Source organism: Tiliqua scincoides, chromosome 4 (assembly GCF_035046505.1).
Source record: "Tiliqua scincoides isolate rTilSci1 chromosome 4, rTilSci1.hap2, whole genome shotgun sequence".
Classification (NCBI taxonomy): domain Eukaryota; kingdom Metazoa; phylum Chordata; class Lepidosauria; order Squamata; family Scincidae; genus Tiliqua; species Tiliqua scincoides.
Window position 1 is genome coordinate 157,002,713 of NC_089824.1, and position 20,715 is coordinate 157,023,427.

The 20,715-nt window shown below is 41.7% G+C and overlaps 2 protein-coding genes across 6 annotated transcripts in view; one reads left to right on the top strand and one right to left on the bottom strand.

Moving 5' to 3' along the window:
* The window catches only part of CC2D1B (coiled-coil and C2 domain containing 1B), a 42,291-nt gene extending 40,051 nt beyond the window's left edge, over positions 1-2,240 (top strand). For all 3 annotated transcript variants that reach the window (XM_066623143.1, XM_066623144.1, XM_066623145.1), the window contains one exon: positions 1,284-2,240. The gene's annotated coding sequence lies outside the window, so the exon portion shown is untranslated. The remainder of the gene's footprint in view (positions 1-1,283) is intronic.
* The window catches only part of ZFYVE9 (zinc finger FYVE-type containing 9), a 65,980-nt gene continuing 47,486 nt past the window's right edge, over positions 2,222-20,715 (bottom strand). For all 3 annotated transcript variants that reach the window (XM_066623141.1, XM_066623142.1, XM_066623140.1), the window contains 9 exons: positions 18,164-18,388; positions 16,695-16,777; positions 14,846-14,950; positions 13,784-13,934; positions 11,982-12,062; positions 10,340-10,502; positions 7,508-7,613; positions 6,030-6,206; positions 2,222-4,551 (listed from right to left, as the gene is read on the bottom strand). In XM_066623141.1, coding sequence (XP_066479238.1) covers positions 4,390-4,551; positions 6,030-6,206; positions 7,508-7,613; positions 10,340-10,502; positions 11,982-12,062; positions 13,784-13,934; positions 14,846-14,950; positions 16,695-16,777; positions 18,164-18,388 — 1,253 coding nt within the window. In that variant the 3' untranslated portion in view covers positions 2,222-4,389. The remainder of the gene's footprint in view (positions 4,552-6,029; positions 6,207-7,507; positions 7,614-10,339; positions 10,503-11,981; positions 12,063-13,783; positions 13,935-14,845; positions 14,951-16,694; positions 16,778-18,163; positions 18,389-20,715) is intronic.

Below are 20,715 nucleotides of genomic sequence, written 5' to 3' on the forward strand. Positions count from 1 at the left end.
TCATGAGTAGGTAAAATGCCTTAGTCAACTTTGAAGGGCAGGCCTAGAGGAATGCAATGCCACAAGAGTGGTTCCAATCCAACAAATGCAGGCCCCAAAAAAATATTTGAGAAGGAAATCTCCCCCCACCCAGCTGATAAGGAAAATGTATTGAGCCTTATGGAAAGCACAACAGCCACACATGTGCATTTACTCATGAGTAGGCAAACATGTCTTGGCTCCAAGGCCAGGCAAAGGCAAATGCAGGAACACCAGAATAGTCCAATCTGATAACCTGGAGCTCAATAAAAGGTTCCAGAAGGCGGCTCTTCCCCCCCCCCCCCCAGTAAAAAAGATAAGAACAGGCTTGAGCAGCTGGTAAAGTGATTTTGTTTAGACTTATAAAGCTAGACTGGTCCTAATAGAGCAGTGATGGAAAACCTTTTGGGTTTGGCGTATCAAAAATGAAAATGCCTAGCTTGCCTCTGCTGGCGTGTCACCCCCCCCCCCCCAACAAAAGAGAAACAATTCTTTACATATTAAAAAAAAATACAGGGTACCCATGCCTAGGGAGGGAAAAAAGGAATCCCCAACCCTGTTTTCCCTTTACTTACCCGAGCTTTGTACACAGCCTCTCTTCCTGTTAGGCCGCTTCTCAGCGGCCACTAAGAAGCATGTGCTGCTCCTGTTCACTTCAAACCCTGGGGAAGAGAGGCTGTGCACGGAGTTCCCATAAGAAGGTAGATAAGCATGCATCCTCCCTCCCCCCTGTGACTAAGGTGGGGAACAGAGGCATCCCCACCTCCCTTTCCCTTTACTTACTGGAACATTGTCTCCTTCCTCTGTGCTGCTTCTCCATGTTCAGTGGGACTGAATGGGGGGGGGGCAGGAGGTGAGAAGCCTCTGATGGGGTGGCAACAACAGCATTTGCTGGCCTGATCTACAAGCATATGCACAGAAGGTAGAAGAGTGTAAAAGTGAAGGGATGGAATAAACAGAGGCGGCCATCCCACATGCACCCTGGACTTTGATAGTCTCCAGGACAGGCAAGTGACATGCCGGAAGTGCTGACTGGTGGCTCTTTGTTGTGCTAAGGTTTTGGTGAAAGTTGGTGTGTCACCTTTAACATGTGTCATGGATTTGCCATCACAACAATAGTCATTTTAAAAAGTAGGTCCTAGTGCTAAAAAGTTTGGGAATCACTGGAATAGGGGGTGTTTCATTTTAGATGAATTGTAACGTTATACTGTACAGTGTTAAAGAATTTATACGTCTGAAATCATGTTTCTCCTCCTCCACCACAGATCCAGGAATGCTCAAAGCTGCAGAATGGACTTTATATACATTGAGCTTCTGCAAGCACCAAAGATGTTCAATGAATGCACTACTGAACATAACATTTATTTTCATAACTATCATATAGTATGAGTTGGTAAGCTTTGTAAGTCTATTAGTGGAAAAGAAGGTACTGATCCAACTGAAGAGAAACTGACCTGCCTTAAGCTTTGGTGAGACTAATATTGCTGGCACCACATGAATGTTAACCTGACTGTTCCCTGGCTATTGACTTATGCAGGGAATGGCATGTTTTCAGAGGTGGATGAAGTCTTAATGGTTAACAGTATGCTAAGAGATGTTGCAGCTGTGGAAGTTTCATGTAACTTGCAAATAAGAGTCTGTTTCCCAACCTTGGAATAAATTCTAATCTTACATACAGAGGAGTTAGGTCAAGCAGTGAATTACTTTTAAGCCTTTATGCTCTTCTTAAATTGCCTGCAATGAGGAAGTTTCAGGTACTGTTAAATCATACCACCTATGTGCAGAGACACTCCTTTGCTTTACATTCACCCCTTCCCTCACGTACTTGTCTTTGTTCTCTTTGCGCTTTTCCTTTTAGCGAAAGCAGACAGAACGAAGGCTTTTTACGGTTTCAGGTATTCAAGAACCACAGTGTTTTGGTTGTGTTTCTAAGCAGGTTGACTTAGTTTAACTAAAAAAATAAGAACTATGACATAGAACATTAAGCACATCATCTTACAGGTCCCAGATTGGCTGCTTTCCCCTCTGCTTCAGGGCCTGCACCATGAAGGGGCATTGCAGAAGACTTGCAGTGTGTGTGATTTCCTAGACACAAATCTGCCTTAGACAGCTGGTTTCTGCTTCTGTCTTTGTAGGGGATGGAGACAATGAACTATTCAGTTTTTAATTTTAATAAATTTAATATACAAAACTACATGTTGAAAATAAAAATATAATATGCAGTCTTTTGCAGTGTTAACTGAATTTTAAAAGTACATTTTTTCTTTAAATAAGTACTCATTTCTTAACAATTTTAAGGTCATTTTAAAGGCTATGGTTGAAGCAAACCAGTCAGTCAATAGCATTTTGCACAAACAACCCAAACAAATGATTTTCTGCAGGGGGAAGGAGGAAAAAAAGACCAGTCAATCACCCCCTCCATCAGTAATTCTAATGCAGGGTTATGTTACTGGAAAAACAGCTGCTTCTGTGGTGAAATTGGAATGCTATCTCAAAGTTGAAATCTGCTGTAGCCATGTAGTTCATTTGAATAGATTTTGGAGATTCCATAAGTAAAACTGAATGCTGACTGTCACAGAAGGAAGTTTTAAAAGCAACTGAGTTGTGTTTTTTTTAAATATACCCAAGTAAAAACAAAACAGGAAACATAAGCCTCTAACTGCTGCAAAAGGCCCTGGTTCTGCAAAGAACTTCACAGGTGCCTATGTCCGTCAGCCCTGCCCTGGCAGAATGTTGAGCACCTGAGTTCTTGCAGGTACACCATGGTCTAAGAACTTCATAGCATGTGGCCAGCCAAGAACTAAATCTGTAAAAGTAGAACTTTATAAACTCAAAGTGGGACTAACTTCTCTTGCCCTTTAGTTTTGGGCCTAGATCTAACACCCTTGTCTCCCTCAGGGTCTAAGCAGCAGTGTACATAGGCTGTATTAGCAGGGTTTTACTAATCTTAGGCAAGCAGTAGGAACTTGCTCACAACTCAGCTCATGTATGTTCAGATATACTTTGCTACCTACAGAGAAACATTAACTATCATAGCTGTCATTGCTATATATACTTTTTTTAAAATGCCCTTCGCTTAATACCAGACCTGTAACAAATGTCCTACCCCTGATTGCTCACCAGGGACAGAAGTACAGCTCCAGTTTAGATCCATGTGTGAGAGTTCAAACTTATTCCACCAGGTGCTGGTTAATCTGAACAACAGCTACAGTGTCTGATTGAAGCTAATAGTTGTGTTCACTTTTTTGGATAGCTCTTTCTATTCATTATCAGGTCTTTAGGGAAGAAAATTAGATTTTACTAGGAATGTGTTTCCACATTCATTTGCTTACTCTCAGTGCCAGCTTCAGATGCTGCAGCAAGAGCCCAGCTACTGTCCTCTCAAATGAGGCAGAGTGCAAGCTGTCCAGCCTGAAGTAAAAGCCAAACATGCAATTGCAGCCAAACTATTATAGATCTCACAGGCTAGCTTTACAGGGTGCTGCTACTATAAAGTGTTAGGTGAGTGCAGGCTTAATGCTAGGGCTGATGCACACCAATCAGGAAAAGAAGAGGTGTTACCTTTTTTGTTTTTAAAAAGCAGGACCAACTGGAAAGAACAGGAACTTCACAACTGCTCTTTAAGGCTAACAGTTCTCATGCCTATAACAGGTTCTCTTGAAATTCACAGAGGGGGAAACAAAGTTTATGGAAGCAGATGTTTGCCATGTTATCAGTCTGAGGGGAGCATTGATCACACGAAAAATAAGGAAAAACTATCCTATTAATATACACAAAACTGCAAGCTTAATTTACATACTGCTTCTAGAGAGAGAGTTCTTCCCTCAGACAAACATAGAAGGTACCCTCACTCATGCTGCTTTCTGTACATATCCCAACATGTCTTGGAGGTACTTTGACCAATAATCTGGTCAAAATAATGTAAACTATATTTTTAAAACATAGAGAAATTAACCATAAACGGCAGTATAATGAGGTCAGAATGGAGGTCTTGATTGTTTCTTCATAACAAGTTCATCTACAAACATTACAAAGGCTGACATTTCATTTTCTTTTATTTATGCCCCAGTGATCTCTGCACCTGTCTGAGCAATTGAATACATGACTGCAATTTGTCTTAAAACATGACCATTACTTGTTTCTAATCCGTAACAGAAATGTATTAGCTGCAAAGATAGCATAGCCATTTGTGTAGTATAGAAGCTGCCCTGATCCTGTTTGTTGACAAATGCATAGACAATTCCAAATGATGGAACGACTGTTCAACCCCCCACAATAGTGTTAACAAAAAGCTTAATTTTTCAGTTTTAAAGTGCAAATGATTCAGATACAACTGCTGCTGTAACAGGTCTGAACAGAAAAATGAAGTCCTTATGAGATGTTTTCCAGAATATAAAAGATGAGCTCCATTATGATTGGGCCCTCACTCAGCTGGCATGCCCCTCCATGAATCACTGGAACTAAGGCACTGTCCAGGTCATTCATGTACTGAGAAGGCAGTGGCTGGCCATTGCTCCCAGCCTGGTAGCCAACCTAAAACAGCAAGAAAGAGGGAGACAAGCTTTTAACTTTGCTTCTTTTTTTTTCAAGATAGATGCAGCATCACTAAGCAAGATTTATTATTTAGAATCATGGTGGGTATAGTGTCTGCCATATAATTATTCCCCGGAATTAAAACAAACACATACCCACTTAAATTTCAACACAACACAGACAAAAAAGCAAGCATGAAAGAAATACATAATATGCCTCCTTTTGAATTTGACCCACAAACACATGGGCTGGGTGGAGCATGTGTTCTAGTAATTATGGATTCCTATAATCTAAAATAATTATTTTAGTGGAATAAAGAGTGCAGCACACTTAGTGTTTGCATCTTGTCACATATTTGGAAACAAGCAGATTTTTCTTTCCAAGACAAGCCTTGATTCTTATTTGTATCTTGATTTGCTGTAATCAAAATAATCTACCAAAACACTCTCAATGAGTTGGTAGAGGCAGATATATTTCTTTTTCAGAAAAGAAATTCATGTTCCTCCTCACACTTGAACGTTTAAGTTCTACCCAATAACAGTTTGAGAGCCCAATCCTGTGGTCGGTGGCATGGCTCCATGCCGCAGACCACAGTTGCAAACGTGCCATAAGGACATGCAAACGTTTGCGGGGTTCACTGCCGGGCTCCCGCCAGTGCTAGCCCAGTCTCCCGGACCACCAGGCTGCAGAATGGGAGGCGGATCTGCGGAGCTGAGCTCCGCAGGATCCAGGGTGCTCGTGCAGGGTGCGCGCCCTACACGAGCACCTTTACTTTGGTTGGCAGTAAAGTGAGTAGCCCTATTGCGGGGCAGCTTACCTTACTCGGGGGAAGGGGACAAATGTCCCCTTCTTCTGAGGAGCCTCCCTCGGTAGTGCAGGAGGTGCAGGATTCGGCAGCAGCCCTTTTCGGTGCCACCAAGCCTGGGTGCTCCGGGCAGCTCAGGATTGGGCTGCCCAACATGTTTATGATATTTCTAACATGGCCACCCATGGAGGGCAACCACGCAAAATAAATCAAGTTAAACACCACTGATTAAAATATTTTAAAAATTACTCAGTATTAGCCATTGTTAAATACTGGCCCAAGAACTGAAGTTTTGCATCAGAGTGGGCTTAAATCACTTCTGGAAACTTGGACCCCCCCTTGCTGTTCAGCAGTGAAGACCTTTACTACACCAAGAATCAAATTAATGAACCTGGTCAAGAAAAGTGTAATAAATGGATCAAAAAAGGTACAATATTCAAACTCCAGAGAAATTAATGAGAAGTGAAGGTTTTCACAATTATGTTACATGGGCTATGCTACATGTAATGTAGCAATGTAATTTGATACACTTTATGTGAGGAAGAAGTGATGACATATTTTGATTTGTAATCTATAGTCAAACTTTATGAATTTCCAGTCTTTGTAGCCTATCCAGTTGCCACACCAAAGCTGCAGAGACCATTTTTCGCATAATTAGATGCTCTTGCCTTACCTGATCAGCATCAAGTGTAACACGCAGACCCAACTTGGTCATCCCATCTTCTTTCAGCAGCTTCAGATGAGGACACAAGGCCAGGCAAAAAGCCTTGGCTACGTTCTCTGTCAGTCTGCTGTGGTCTGCTGGATCACTTAAGCCATTATGCTGGTCATCATTTTCCAGAAAGAAAACCTGAAAGGAAAGCAAAGAGATTGCTCCATGCACAGCCCAAACAACTGAAACTGTAAACTGTCTCAATTTCTATTCATCCAACACATCATGTGATAATTTTTCTAATACATGCAGTGAAATTTAGTTTGTCACAGAATGATTGTTAAGGGAAAGAGAGGCATAGATTTGAGAAACACTGTATAGGTGGGAGGAGGAAGACGACAGCATCTTACAGTGGAATATCTTAAGCATCTTACAGCAAGCAGATATTTTGGTGTCAGTCAAAATGATTTCATTTCTGGCTTCTCTGTATTTAGAAGATACTGCTGAATATTTTCTTGGCAGGGATGAGGTCTTAGAAGCTTATTATACTTTAACAAATAAACAGAGATGCTTTTGTTCATTTTATTAGTACTAGAAAGCCAGTATAACTAGGGATTACTAGTGTAATCAAGACACTAATCAATACCAAGACAGATAGGGGTGTTTTTAAAAAGCAATACAGGTTAGAGACAATGTACTAATAGCACTAACCTCAGAGACAATGTACTAATAGCACAATCCTATGCATGTCTACTCTCCCAGACATGGGTAGGATGCATGTCTACTCTCCCAGAGTGGGTAGGATTGCAGCCTAGTGCCCAGAGCTGGTGAGGGTGGCTATAGCTCTGTGGTAGAGCACATGTTTTGTCTACAGAAGATTCCAGTGTCAATCTTCAGAAATTCTTGCCTGAAATCTTGGAGACCGCTGGCAGTTAGTTAAGCTAGATGGACCAGTGATCAAACTCCGCCTAAGTCAGCTTCCTACATAGGAACCATCGCAGACAAAAAAAGGTAATTTGCCATGTGCCATAAGCAGGAACACATAAGCAAAACTTTGGGGTCAATTACAGGATATGTGGAAACCATATAATGTGGGTCCAGCCTATATCACTTAGGAATATGTTCACATTAAATCATTGAGTAAATGATTGGAATTATACACAGCATTGCAGGATATTTATATACCACTTCTCAATACAAAACATTTTACCAGAATAAATTAAATAAATGGCTTCTTGACCCAAAAGGGCACATAAACTAAATGCAGAAAAACAAGTCACTAGGAAAAGATGCAGTGTTTGAGTACAGTTGGACAGCCATGTTCTCCCTGCTAAATTTAAGAGTATCACTACATTAAAAGGTACCTCTCTTTAGCCCACTTAGCAGGGGTTCCACATCAAGCTCTGACAGCTAATAATTTTTTCTCCCAGAGACAGAAGCTACATAAGTAGTCACTGAAGATTCCTGGTTTAACATACTTAGCAGTTGGGTTTTCTCACCTCTGTCCAACGAATGACCTTCCCGTTTGCTTTATATTCTGAGCCATGAAATATCTTCACACTTGTAATGGACTCCATGGATTTTCCATCAATTGGGCTTGCAACCCTAGAAAGAAAGGAAAATAAGCTGTACCTAGAGCTTAGATTGTCAGAGACCTTGAAGTCATACTAAAAAACCTTCATTATACATAACTGATGAATCAGAAAGTGCAGTGTGACAGTTTTTTTTTTACAGAGTTTGTGCTTTTATGCTGCACCCTGGAAAAACCATAGTCTGTCCCCAGAAGCATGACCACTTGATCAGTACTCTGTAATACTAGGGTTCCCAACCCATGGTCTGCGGACCACTGGTGGTCTGCAGCATCCCTCCAGGTGGTCCGTGACCTCTCTGGTGAAAAAGAAAAAAAAAAGGCCTTCCAGGCAGAAAAAAAGCCTCTGCAGCGCCAGCAGCCAATCAGAGCAGCTCAGAGCCAATCAAAGCATAGCCTTTCTCCTTCTCCTGCCTCCCCCCTCCACCTCCCTTCCCTCCTTGTCTGTGAGTGCCCAGACAAGCAAAAAAGTGAAGCGCAGGCACCTTGTAAGGTGCGCGCGCGTTTGTGCAGCCTCGTGGCTCAGCTGCATGCAGAGGAGAGGTGCCCTGCTGCCTCCATTCCTTGACCCTGTGCCTTCAGGTGAGCCCTGGCAGCCTGGTTTCTCAGGAGTCAGATCAGGACTCCAGCCAGCCTGCGAAGTCCCTTTTGCAGGCGGGTGGGGGGCCAGAGGAGGAGGGGGCATAGAACGGGAGGGGGGTGGAGAGGAGGAGGAGAGGGGCCTGGGAAGGGGGAGGAATGGGAGTAATGAGGAGGAGGAGCAGGCTCCCAAAGGCATCGCTGGCTGGCTGGCTGGCTGGGGGGGTTTCCCCTGGGAGTGGGTTCCTCTGGATGTGATTTCCCTGGGAGTCCGGACTCCAGCTGGCCAGGGAACACAGAGGAAGGGAGTTGGAGGCAGTGTGGCAGCAGGAGAAGGGAGAAACAATACGCTCAACCCCCAGCCCTGGTACCCCCTCCCCAGTTGGCAGGATTGGGCCCCCTGGATGTGCTCTTCTAACACGCAGGGGTGGAGCAAGGGATCCAGGCAACCAGGTTTTTGCACCCATTTTGGAGAGGGAAACAGGCAGCATCTCTGCTGTCTTATTGTAAGCTGCGACGTTGCAGAACAGGCACCACCATAGCCAAGTACAGCAGGTGTAACCCCTGACTTTTCCTCCTCAGAGAGCAGCAGCAGCAGCCCTCCCCCATCCCACACTTGGCCAGTTCCCCTATCTCCTCAGACTGCAATCCTATGCATGCTTACCTTGGAGTAAGCCCCATTGACTATAATGGGACTTACTTCTGAGTAGACATGCCTAGAATGGGGCTGTTAGTCACACTGTGGCTGTGATGGACTTCTCCAGAAATTTCTCCAATCCCCTTTTAAAGGCATCTAGTCTAGACACCATCACATCTTGGGGCAAGGAGTTCCACAGACTAATGGCAGAGTAGGCAGCTGTTATTTTGTGGTTGCAGCCTGCCTATAGGCTTGCTCACACTCTCTTAGCTCCAGCCAAAGTAGCCCACAGCTAGAACATAACAGCAATTAGACTAGGAAGTGAAGAGAGGCTTTTTTCCCCCTAAAGACCTTGTAGTGCACACCAAAAGGACTTTTCTTCCTGAGACATGCAGCAGCCATTCTGAGATGTCGCTCTGAGCTGGTGCTTCTTCTTCAGGACCGACCTGCCTAAATTGTGTTGAACACTTTCCTAAGGACTCTGGACTCACAAGTGGGGGGAGCAGGGCCAGGGCTGTATAACAAAAGGAACTGTGGAGGGATGTGTGTGCTTTTTGTTGGCTCATTTAACTACCTTGCATGACTTGTCTATAATCCCCTTGTGCTTGGCAGGGCTGTGTGTAATGTGGTCTGGCGTGGGGGAAAAGAGACTGGATTGAATTGGGTGGGTATGAAAACCTCTGAGTTAGGGGGGAATTATTTTGTGTTCCATGTAAACCCAAGACTTTCACAGCTAGTGAAGAAAATGCAAGCAAAACCATCACATTAATTATTAAATAATCTTATGTATTACAAATTTAATTGTATTTTTTGTGTGCGAGGGGGGGGGTTGCATGTGGTTCCCGCCGTCTCCAAATTTTGCCTTAGTGGTCCCTGAGCTCCTAAAGGTTGGGAACCACTGCTGTAAACCATTTGCAATTGTTGCAGGCATCTGTTGGGCAGTGCCCATGTTAAGTAGTACAGTTTTTTGCCCCCATAACGTATCCCCCAAATGGTTTTGGGGATTTTGTTTTTAATGTGAACACCTATCCACAAATTAGCAAAGCCAATAAAGAAAAAATAGTTCAAAGCAGTCTAATTTTCCAAAGCAATGGAAAGGCATTTTAAGAACTCCAGGGGAGACAGGTGGGATATAACTATCTTAGTGAATGGTTCAAGCAGCTTCCTCATGAGAAAGCCATGGCACAGCTTCCTCCTGAGGAAGCTGCTTGAAAATGAGGCTATGCTGTATCTCCAAAACTAGATATGATCGGGCAAAACATGCTATTTTTTGAATCAGCACCCCAAATATTCCTGGGAATAGGTCTAACTTTTAAAACAGCAAAATATGTATTAGCTTGTGTTACATGTGACAGTCGACCACAGCATTCCTGCATTATCTTCCAGAGGGCTCACATACAGTTGCTTACTCCAAAGAAACACCCATTTGGAAAACCTGCTCTTTTCTCTGTTCTAAATGGCATGCACTATCAGCAGACACAAAACCAAATAAGTGAAAACCTATCAAGAGACTGCTGCTATATTTACCCCTTGTTGAAATTTTTGTCATCATCCACCCACTGAATGTGGACATGTTCTTGGGGCTCTTCAACATCCATTTTACCACAAGCAATAGTGAAATCTTTCATCTCCCTCAGGGCCTGCCTCAGTGAGTCCATGTTTTCAGCTGTTATCTGGACCATGACACCATCTGGACAATATAAGACACAATCACTGAAAACAATCCTCCACATTATTAAGAGAAGACCAAATGCATGATGGACTACCACCATTTTTTAGTCTCATATCATACCATGGGTTAGGTCCTACAGCAATGCTTGGAGTATATCAAAGGTGAAGGAATTGGGACTGTTCTGCCTGATGTCTGCATATTGAGTTTCATACCTGTCCAGGACAAAGGCCCAATTCCCCCTCCCCCCCCCCCATTATCTGTACAGTACAGAATCAATGCTTCTCAGAATGGGACTTCTGTAAATCTATTTTAATGGTAAGCCGCTTTAGAAGCCAATCCTGGATGAAAAGCAGTAAAAACATTACAAGCAACCTGCATCGTGCTTTGGTGCAGTCACCTGTATAATGCAGGACTCTCCTCTTCTTCCTAGGGCACACGCCTAGACTAGACACCTCTCTCTTTTGACCAAGGTAATACTAAAGGAGGATGAAGCCCAGAACTAGTGAAAGTGGCATGTTTTCATTTCAGCGGAGAAGGGGGCAGGAAGAAAGAGGAAAAGCCACATTAAGGATGAAATTTTCCATAGCTGCAGCTTACGCAGTCCAGCCAGAATCTCATAGGCAGGGCTGTCCCTAGTGGGACCCTCCTATTATAGCCCTAGATGTGTGTGGGTGTGCACATGCACACGTGTGTAGAATAAAAGTCACAAAAGTATAAGAGCTTAAGGGCGCAGTCCTAACCAACTTTCCAGCACTGACATAGCTGTGCCGATGTGGCATGCTCTGCATCCTGCAGTGGGGAGGCAAGTCAAGGGGGCCTCCTCAAGGTAAGGACATGTTTGTTACCATGCCTTGGGTCTGCATTGCGGCTAAGTCAGTGTGGGAAATTGGTTAGGATTGCGCTCTAACAGACTCAATTTTATTTTCAGATAGACTTTTGCAGTAGAAATAAATGGTAAATTCTCACTTTTTGTGTACTATTTATTAATAATGGCTATCGATCTCCATCCCTCCCCCTGCCATGAACCTGCCCCATCTGTCCCTACAGCAATAACAGCATTGACGGAAGACGGGTTCTCTCAACAAAGATGGCCACATTATCCTCAAAGGGGAAAATGGAATGAAGGGGAGAATGGAATTTTAATGAAGTTCAGAACGGGGGTCTAAGGTGCAGTGTTCCATAGCCCTCCCCAAAATGGAGCCCAGGCCTGCTTACATGACAATACCACTACTACATGACAATACAGATGTATTTCATTCCACAATAAACTCATTTTCCACACCTGCCACATTTTCACATCTATACGTACACATCACTTTTTTTGGTTTATTTAAAGTTGGTGCCTTGAGCTTGCAATTCTCAAAAGATGCTTGGTTTAACTATAGTTACTCAATGGTTTGCAAACAGCAAATTCATAATACTACCCAAGCCTTGCTCAGTCATACACTTCACCAAGAGAAAACCAGTGTAGTTGGGTAAACGCCAACAAAATCTTACCTTCAACAATACTGGACTTTGCAAGATAGCCTGAAGAAGTTTTTAAAGCGCCACTGAATACAAAGAAGCTGGCCCCCGTTACTGCAACAACAGAGACATAAATGATGCTCACGCTGTGTGCAATGGAACCCACATTTCACAGTAAGATTGGCCAATGAGCGGCAAACCAGGACCACACAGTACAAATATATGTAAATACCTAATGCTAATGTAAATACCTAATATCTAATGCTTTAGCAGAGTTTTAGGCAACAGTTACCCAAGCTCAGTGAAACACTTTGGCGAATTCAAGTATTAAGAAGAAATCCAAATACCATGAACACATCCTTTACCTGCTATCACCAAAAATGCAAATTGATTGCTAGGCTTCTTTAAAAATGTAAACCCTATGAGTTCTAGGTGCTGAGAAACTAATTCTGCTCATGGGTCCATTTCTTAATGCATCATATTTTTATTTGCCCACAACAGCTCCTATTAAGTAACAAGAAGTTCTCAACAGATTTTGCAAGATGAGTTTTCTTTGGAAGGACCAAGTCCTGAAGAGACTTGTGCTCTCTAGTAAATGAAGAGATTTTCAAAAATAATTTACAAGTTAGTACCAAAACAGTTGCAAGAACGGCCATGCAAATTCCAAGGCAAATTTCAGTACAATTTCCAGAATCCAACATGTTAAGGGCAAAGGCTACTGACACAGACAGTTCAAAGGTCCGTATTTGCAGCCCCTGCCTTAGAAAACTCTATACCACCCCATGTGACTGTCCAGCCCAAAGGTTTAATGGGCTATTATTTACTCTTCTTGAAAGTTCAAGTTCAATCTGTGAGTGTGGGTTCTACTTTGCTCCTGGAGGCATAAGTAGCAGCAGTGGCTAGGAAGACTTTTAACCCACAGCATGTGGTAAAACAGTTACAACATTCCATATCCCAGTGATCAAGGTCAAACCACAATCATTCACGCTTTGATAATTTCAAGGTTGCATTTTTTCAAGGACGCCTGCATAGGACTCCCTCTCAAGAATGTTTCAGCTAGTCTAGAGTCCAGCCAGCCATCTGGAGCACATTACCCCTCGTACTAGAAGCCCGAAAGATGGATCACAATTGTGCATTAGTTGCACCTAATCTTTGCTAAGTGTTCCTTCCACAGTTACGGACAATTCATCTGTCAAGTATCAACTGGCTCGTGTGAAGTTCAACTGAGTAAGGGCCCAATCCTACCCAACTTTCCAGTGCTGGTGCAGCTGCAATGCAGCCATGAGAAAAAGAAATAAACATTTTCTTACCTGGAGGAGGCCTTTGTGACTATCCCCCAACTACAGGATGCAAAGCATGCCCAACTGGCACAGCTGCACCAGCGCTGGAAAACTGCATATGATTTAGCCCTAAATGCTTATCATCACCAGTCAAGAGAAGTGCTATGATAAATCCAATTCAGAAAGAAGAGTACATCAGTGTTTTAGCCATTGTGTAATGTATGACAGATGAACAACAGGCATTAAAATGAAGAGGCAAATTGTAGCTCATGTAGCTTTTCATTCGTGTTTGCCACCACTACAGGATTAGCATGCTTGCACAAATTGTTCCAATTATGCCAAGTTCAGTAACATACATCCATGTCAAATGTCTAATCATGCCACTGCCTGATGTTTGCTTCAGAAGATCTAAGAATGAAATCCAAGTCCTGTTTGCTCAGAACGCATTTACCACATTTAAAGTGCTTAAGAGCAACTAGAAACAGTAGACAAACAAAAATACACTATTGAGGGATAGTGTCAGTTTCTGACACTATTTAAGTCAGTTTCTCTCACCCTTCCGTGGCTGATTATGAATACTAATGGCCTGTGTCTGATAGTTTCCATCATCGTTCTGCACACACACCAGATGAGAGTCTGCCCTCTCATTGAAGCAGGCCCCACCTGCTAGAACATGCTCGTTGGACTTGTTCATAGCTTTCATCATCTGCAACCAAACCAAACACAGAGAGTGAAAGTGTGTATGCTATGCCCACAGAATATCAGGGACACAACCTAACATACAAAACATCTTTCAGCTATAGGGAATGCTTCCCTGGTGGAGAACCTATTCAATGTTGAATTGGCCACATGTTTAATTGGTTTCAAAGGCAATTCCAAAATATATTTTCTTTTAGCAGTAACTGCTTCATTAACTGAACATTAAGGTTTTACCTATCCAAAATAAATCACCAGTTGTACAACAAGCTTAGCAGGCAAAGTAGATCATAAGCATTCCATCATATATCTAAACACAGTAAAGCAGTGGTTCCCAAACTGTGGGTTGCAACTCAATGTTTGGTGGGTTATGAAACTGACAAGGAAAATGTATTGAGCTCTATGGAAAGTGAAACAGATCTGGATGTGCACATTTACTTACAAGTAGGCAAACATGCCTCAGCTCTTATGGAAGGCTAGACAAAGGAGAACGCAAAGCTATCAGAATGGTCCTGATCTAATGAACACAGAGCTCAAATGCACCAGAAGCCCACCATCACAGTAAAAACAGGCTTGAGGAACTGATAATATGATACCAATTTTTTTTTAAGTCTCATAAAGCTAAATGGGTTCTGACAGAGTGTTTTAAGAAGTGGGTCCCAGCACTAAAACATTTAGGAACCTTTGCAGTAAAGCATATTGTTGTTTAAATTTTTCAGGCAGGAAGCTGAGAACAAGAGGTAGCAGTTTGTCCAAAACCACTTGGTCACTCTCTCACTGAACAGGAATTTTCACACCACTTTCCCATTCCATTGCACGTGTGCCTCAGATCAGTTCCTGTTTATCTAAGGTTTAATTTAACTCAGTCATTACTGTGATGTTCTGCAACTGCAGTGATATTTATTTATTCATATCACGTACCTCATTGTATCTGTTGCTGGGAATTTTGATGCTGGTTTTCCTCACTTCCATATCAACCACTAAGCCTTGGACAACTGGCAAAGTATACTGGTAATTTCTGAAGTCCTGCCCATGCACAGAATAGTTAAATCATAATTATTAATGAAAATTCAAGTCTTAACAATATAGGAAATACTAGTCAGCATGGAAATACTGCAATTATTAAAAATACTACTCAGCAGCATTCTTTTTCCATTGTTCAGTTAAAATTATTTAATGATACACTTGGTTTCAGAGGTAATATGAAAAATCACAATAAGATCCACAAACAATAGCAAGAACAAGTAGCATTCAAATGAGTTGGTTGCATGAGTGGTAAGCTAAACATTAGATAAAGCTAGAGGTATTTAGCTTTGGAGGTATGTATAATGAACAGAAATTGCCTCTAAATAAACAGAAATGTGACAGTACACAGTCAACTGGCCCTCTCCCCCATTGCTACTACATTTTTTCCTGGCATCAAAGAATATACTGCACATTTAGTCAAGTTATATTTTCAAAGCCCTTTACATGCAGAGGAGCACAGCCCTGTGATGTTCTTTCTACTCCAGAGAGCAAGAGTGTCCTTTCTCCAGATTCCAAGAGTATCATGGGGCTTTAAAAATAAGAGTTCCTGGCTTTAAAAGGTAAGAAGGTTTAATTAGTGATTTGCAAGACTTACAGCGTAATCCTATGCATGACTACTCAGAAGTACGTCCCCTTGTGTTCAATTGTGCTTACTCCCAGGAAAGTGTGCATAGGATTGGAGCCATACAGCACAAGCCTATACATGTCTACTCAGAAGTAAGTTCCATTGTGTTCAATGGAACTTACTCCCAGGAAAGTGTGTACAGGATTGCAGCCTTAATTAGCCAAGTATCACACTTCATGCCTTATCCTTTCTTACTATATATGACATCCTTTCTTATTATAAATAACTAAGCTTAAATATGTGTTACTGAAACAATTGCATAGATTTCCCGTCTGCTCCTTTTCTATCTGCCTTCCCTCCCTTTACTGTTTCCCTTGTGTCTATCCAGACTAGGGGTGCCCAAATCCCCGACCGGGGGCCACTTGCAGCCCTCAGGGACTCCCAATCTGGCCCACAGGGAGCCCCCAGTCTCCAATGAGCCTCTGGCCCTTTGGAGACTTGCTAGAGCCTGTGCTGGCCCGACGCAACTACTCTCAGCGTGAGGGCAACTGTTCAACCTCTCACGTGAGTTGTGGGATAAGGGCTCTCTCCACTGCTTGCTGTTTCACGCCTGTGATGCTGCAGCAGCACCAAAGGAAAGGCCAGCCTTGCTTTGTTCGAGGCCTTTTATAGGCCTTGAGCTGTTGCAAGACCTTCATTCATTCATATAAGTGCCATCTCTAATATATTCATTTATGTAAATTTATTCAAATTTGAAATGTAAATTAATTATTTTTTCCCCAGCCCCCAAACAGTGTCGGAGAGATGATACAGCCCTCCTGCCAAAAACTTTGGACACCCCTGATCCAGACAGCAAGCATCTTGGCGCAGGAACCTTCTTTTTCAGTTCAAGTAAAATGCAATGTGCACTGATGGCACTATATATATAATAGGTATTTTACAGAGGTGTGTCTATAGCTATAGTCAGAACAAGTTCAAACCTTGAAAACCCCAGGGACACATCTTTAGTATTTTGTTCTATGTTTAGGAAGGGTGCTTGTTGCAAAAATGTTTCACAGTCAGATTAGGAAATCTAGGTGTCATAATACGTTCAAATACCATGCATATAAAGGAAAAAATATATATATACCTCTCTCTACTTCATGACTGAAGAAATAGAAACTTGTAAACATCACTTACTGCAAGGAGATTCATAATTGTGTGTCCAGTCTCTCCAAATAATGGCTTACGAAATCTGACACTGAAGAGCGGGCATGGATACACTAAGATAATATTTTAAAAGGAAACAAATTCAAATCTACCTTCTGAAAACTTTAAAAAAAACTTTATTTGGTGCTGAGAACACCAGCTACACAGGAACATAGCAACAAGAGAAGGTCAAGAGAACTGCTTATCTGTTTTTGGGATAACACAAGGGTAGCTGGATTTGTATATCCACAGAACGTTATATTTCCAAAGAACTAAATATTTGAATGAACTGAAATACCAGCTGTCCAACATAAACAACTGTGTTGGGAATTATTCAATGCATTCTACTTAAGTTTTGTATTCTACCTAAATACCTAATATACCAGAAGTATCTGAAATGTTACCAGAATATTTATTGAGGTAGGGATATGCATTGTATGCTCTCAGTGCTCTTGATTCATGAAGAGAAAATGTGTACTTTCAGCCCTGAAACAGGGTATCCTTGCTTCCCACAGTATTCTTACTTCTTATAAATAAGCATTCACCACAAAGGGAAGCAGAACCAAGCTTTCCTACACATCAAGCTTAAAACACCAAGGGAAGTTAATGTTCATCAACCTAAGTGACTGACTCTGGCGGCATATGGGCTCTAAATTAAAGAACAGGTGCTTGCTTCAGCACATCCAAACCACGTACACATGGAGAAGATCCATTCAACCAATACTGGTCAAGTATTGATCAAGAGAAATGTGCCTTCAAGCTTTCTACCTAAACACAGAAGTGTACTGGGAAAAAGATGCTTGCCTAGACCAACAACATTTTCTGGACTCTGAGCACACTAAAAACAAAATGAGAGAATGGGAAGCTGCAAATTTGCTTAAGCTGCAGGTATTTATTATTAATTAACAGTATTTATATACCGCTTTTCAACTAAAAGTTCACAAAGCGGTTTACAGAGAAAAATCAAATAACTAAATGGCTCCCTGTCCCAAAAGGGCTCACAATCTAAAAATATGCAAATGAATACCAGCAGACAGCCACTAGAACAGACAGTGCTGGGGTGAGGTGGGCCAGTTACTCTCCCCCTGCTAAAAAAAGGAGCACCCACTTGAAAAAGTGCCTCTTACCCAATTAGCAGGGGTAAAGGTACATGCCCACAAAAGCATGTAAGGTATTTCTGAAAGGTACATGCCCACAAAAGCATCACTGAATACAAGTCTGAAACCCATGAATGCTCCAGTTACTCCATCACCCCATGTTTATCAAGGAATAATTGCTTTAATGTGCTTCATTACTCAAGTGAATCTGGCTGACTGAATCACGTTTAGAAATTGCCCAAAAATAACATCACTAACAGCTGTAGAAAAGCAAAAACCCAATGAAAATTGCTGACAATTCTATAGGCATCTGAATCAACAATGGGACACAATATATTTACAAAAGAGATAAACCATACTTACATCTATACTCAGCTCCAAGTCTCAGCATTAATCGGATGGGAAATACTTTGGCCCAAGGAGTCTCCCATTTTTGGATAAGAATCCCAAATAAGTATGGTGGAGTAGGAAGCACCAAGTCCTGCAGCGACTGATATGCAGGTGTAACGTACAGGAACCCACCATGCTCCTTACTGTTAAGGAAACTCTGGCTGAAAAACGAGTGTCCCAAGTTGCCTACAACATTACCTATAAAATAAAAAGAGTTTTGTTATTTCAATGGGTATTACGCCTTATTCAAAAATTTAAAAAAAGAGTGGCACAGTAACACATTAACGTTAAGCACACAAATTTCAAAGGTGCCTACTTCCAACAAACAAATCAAAATTAGCCAAATGATTTCTTTTTAGTCAATGCTAAAGAATACTCATTTTTAAAATCTAAATTAGAAACTTCAGCATACTAACTCAAATTATTCCTTCATCATTTCAAACCGTTAATGAAATCTTCACCACACGGGCTTTTTATGCAAGACAGAGATCACCAAAGTGAAAATAGAAGGAAGAATAATTTGGTCCAGATTATTTCTAATATTCACAAATTTTAGGCCCCACTTTTTTTAAAATGACCAAAGCAGCTTACACAAAAAGCAATCAAAACAATAACAAATGATGACACAATGACAAATGATAACAGCAGTTATTGCAAAATTAGTATAAGGGAGCTGTCTCAAACAGGAAGATCTTCAATCTGTATTTAAAGGCTCGCAGAGAAGGAGTGCTGCCTCAAAGGTGGTTCTCTTGCTGGTTGAGACCTACAGAATGTTTCTTAGTGGTGGACTGGAGAAAAAGGTCCTTCCTGATACTGTTAAAGGACAGATAGGTTCACATGGGAGTATGGAGTCTTAAAGATAAAGCCCTGAACTGCCTGGAACTGGGATAAAGACCAAAGCCAGGATTCTGAATTGGGCTCAGAAGCATATTGGCAGCCACTGAAACTGGCATACAATACACAAGATATGTACAGTTGGCTCTTGGCATCCATGGGGATTTTGTTCCCAGAATCTTCGAAAATGTCAAAAACAGCGGATAGGCAAAACCACTAAATATTTTTTTTTAAAGATTCCCTTTAAATCACAGTTTAAAAACCGCTTTTCTTACCATTGTAGAGCAGCAGGCAGGCAGTCTCTGGCTATTAGAACAGCTATTTTCAGGTCAACTTAGGCAAACAACCCCCTCCCTTGACTCTGGCATGCTGAAAAATGCAATGCAGAAGTGATTAAACTTCCAAGCTGCATTCTGGGTGAACAAGGGCCAAGGGAGGGGGTCACTACCTTGGCACGACTCAAAAACAGCCATTCTAATCACTGGAGACTGCCTGCCTGCCACTCTACCATGATAAGAAAAGCTGTTTTTAAACTGTGATATAAAGGGACACTTTTATTTAAAGAATTGGCAAGGAACTTCTCATCTGCGGTGGCCATCTGTCGATAGTCAAATCCACGGATGGAAAAACCGTGGATGAGAAGTGCCAACTGTACTACACGGTTGCTCCCATGTAAGAACCTAGTTACTACATTCTGGTCAAAATTAAATTTCTAAACCATTTTCAGAGGTAATCCCCATATAAAATGCATCACAGCAATCCAAACTCAATGCAACTAATACAAAGAAAAGTGAAGTCAGAGAACCACTGCCAATACAGGGCTGCAGTTGGTGACCCATCTGAAGGTTGTAAAAAGTGCTGCTGGCAATGGCCATCACCTAGGCATCCAGAAACAACTTCAAGCCCACAAGTACCTCCAAGCTGTGTACTTGGTTCTTCTGGGGAGTACAACCCAACCCAGAGCCAGCTGGACAATATTAAATGCATCTCCCAACACCAGAACCTCTCTCGTAGCTGGACTAAATTTTATTTATTTACCCTCATTCATCCAAAAAACACTTAATGTACTCACATGATTTATATGTGGTGACGAGAACTTCAAAACAGAACTGTAAGAGAATCAGCATGAAAAGAAAATTGCTAACCCTCTTGGGTCTCCACTGGTTAGTAACTCTGAATGCATAAACCAGTGTTTCTCAAACTGTGGGTCAGGACCCACTAGGTGGATCGCCAGCCAATTTCAGGTGGATCTCCATTCATTTCAATATTTTATTTTTAATATATTAAACTTGATGCTACCATGGTATGCAACTGTATTTGGGGAAATGTTACAGACCTGTACTGTTAACAAGCTACTATGTATAATCCTTTAACATTGGTAGTAAATGGGACTTACTCCTGGGTAAGCGAGGGCAGGATTGCAGCCTAGGATTGTTAAAAAATTTCCTGCTTTATGATGTCACTTCTGGTCATGACATCACTTCTGGTGAGTCCTGACAGATTCTCATTCTAAAAAGTGGGTCCAAGTACTTAATGTGTAAGAACCACTATTTAAAAGAAATTAATTTATTGTTCAGTACTTCCTTATATAATATCTACACAAAACGTTTTCTTAAAGAAACATTTATAAAGGCACATAATGGTCTTTTTGATTCAGAATATACATGAGGTATTGTGCATTTGAACACCAA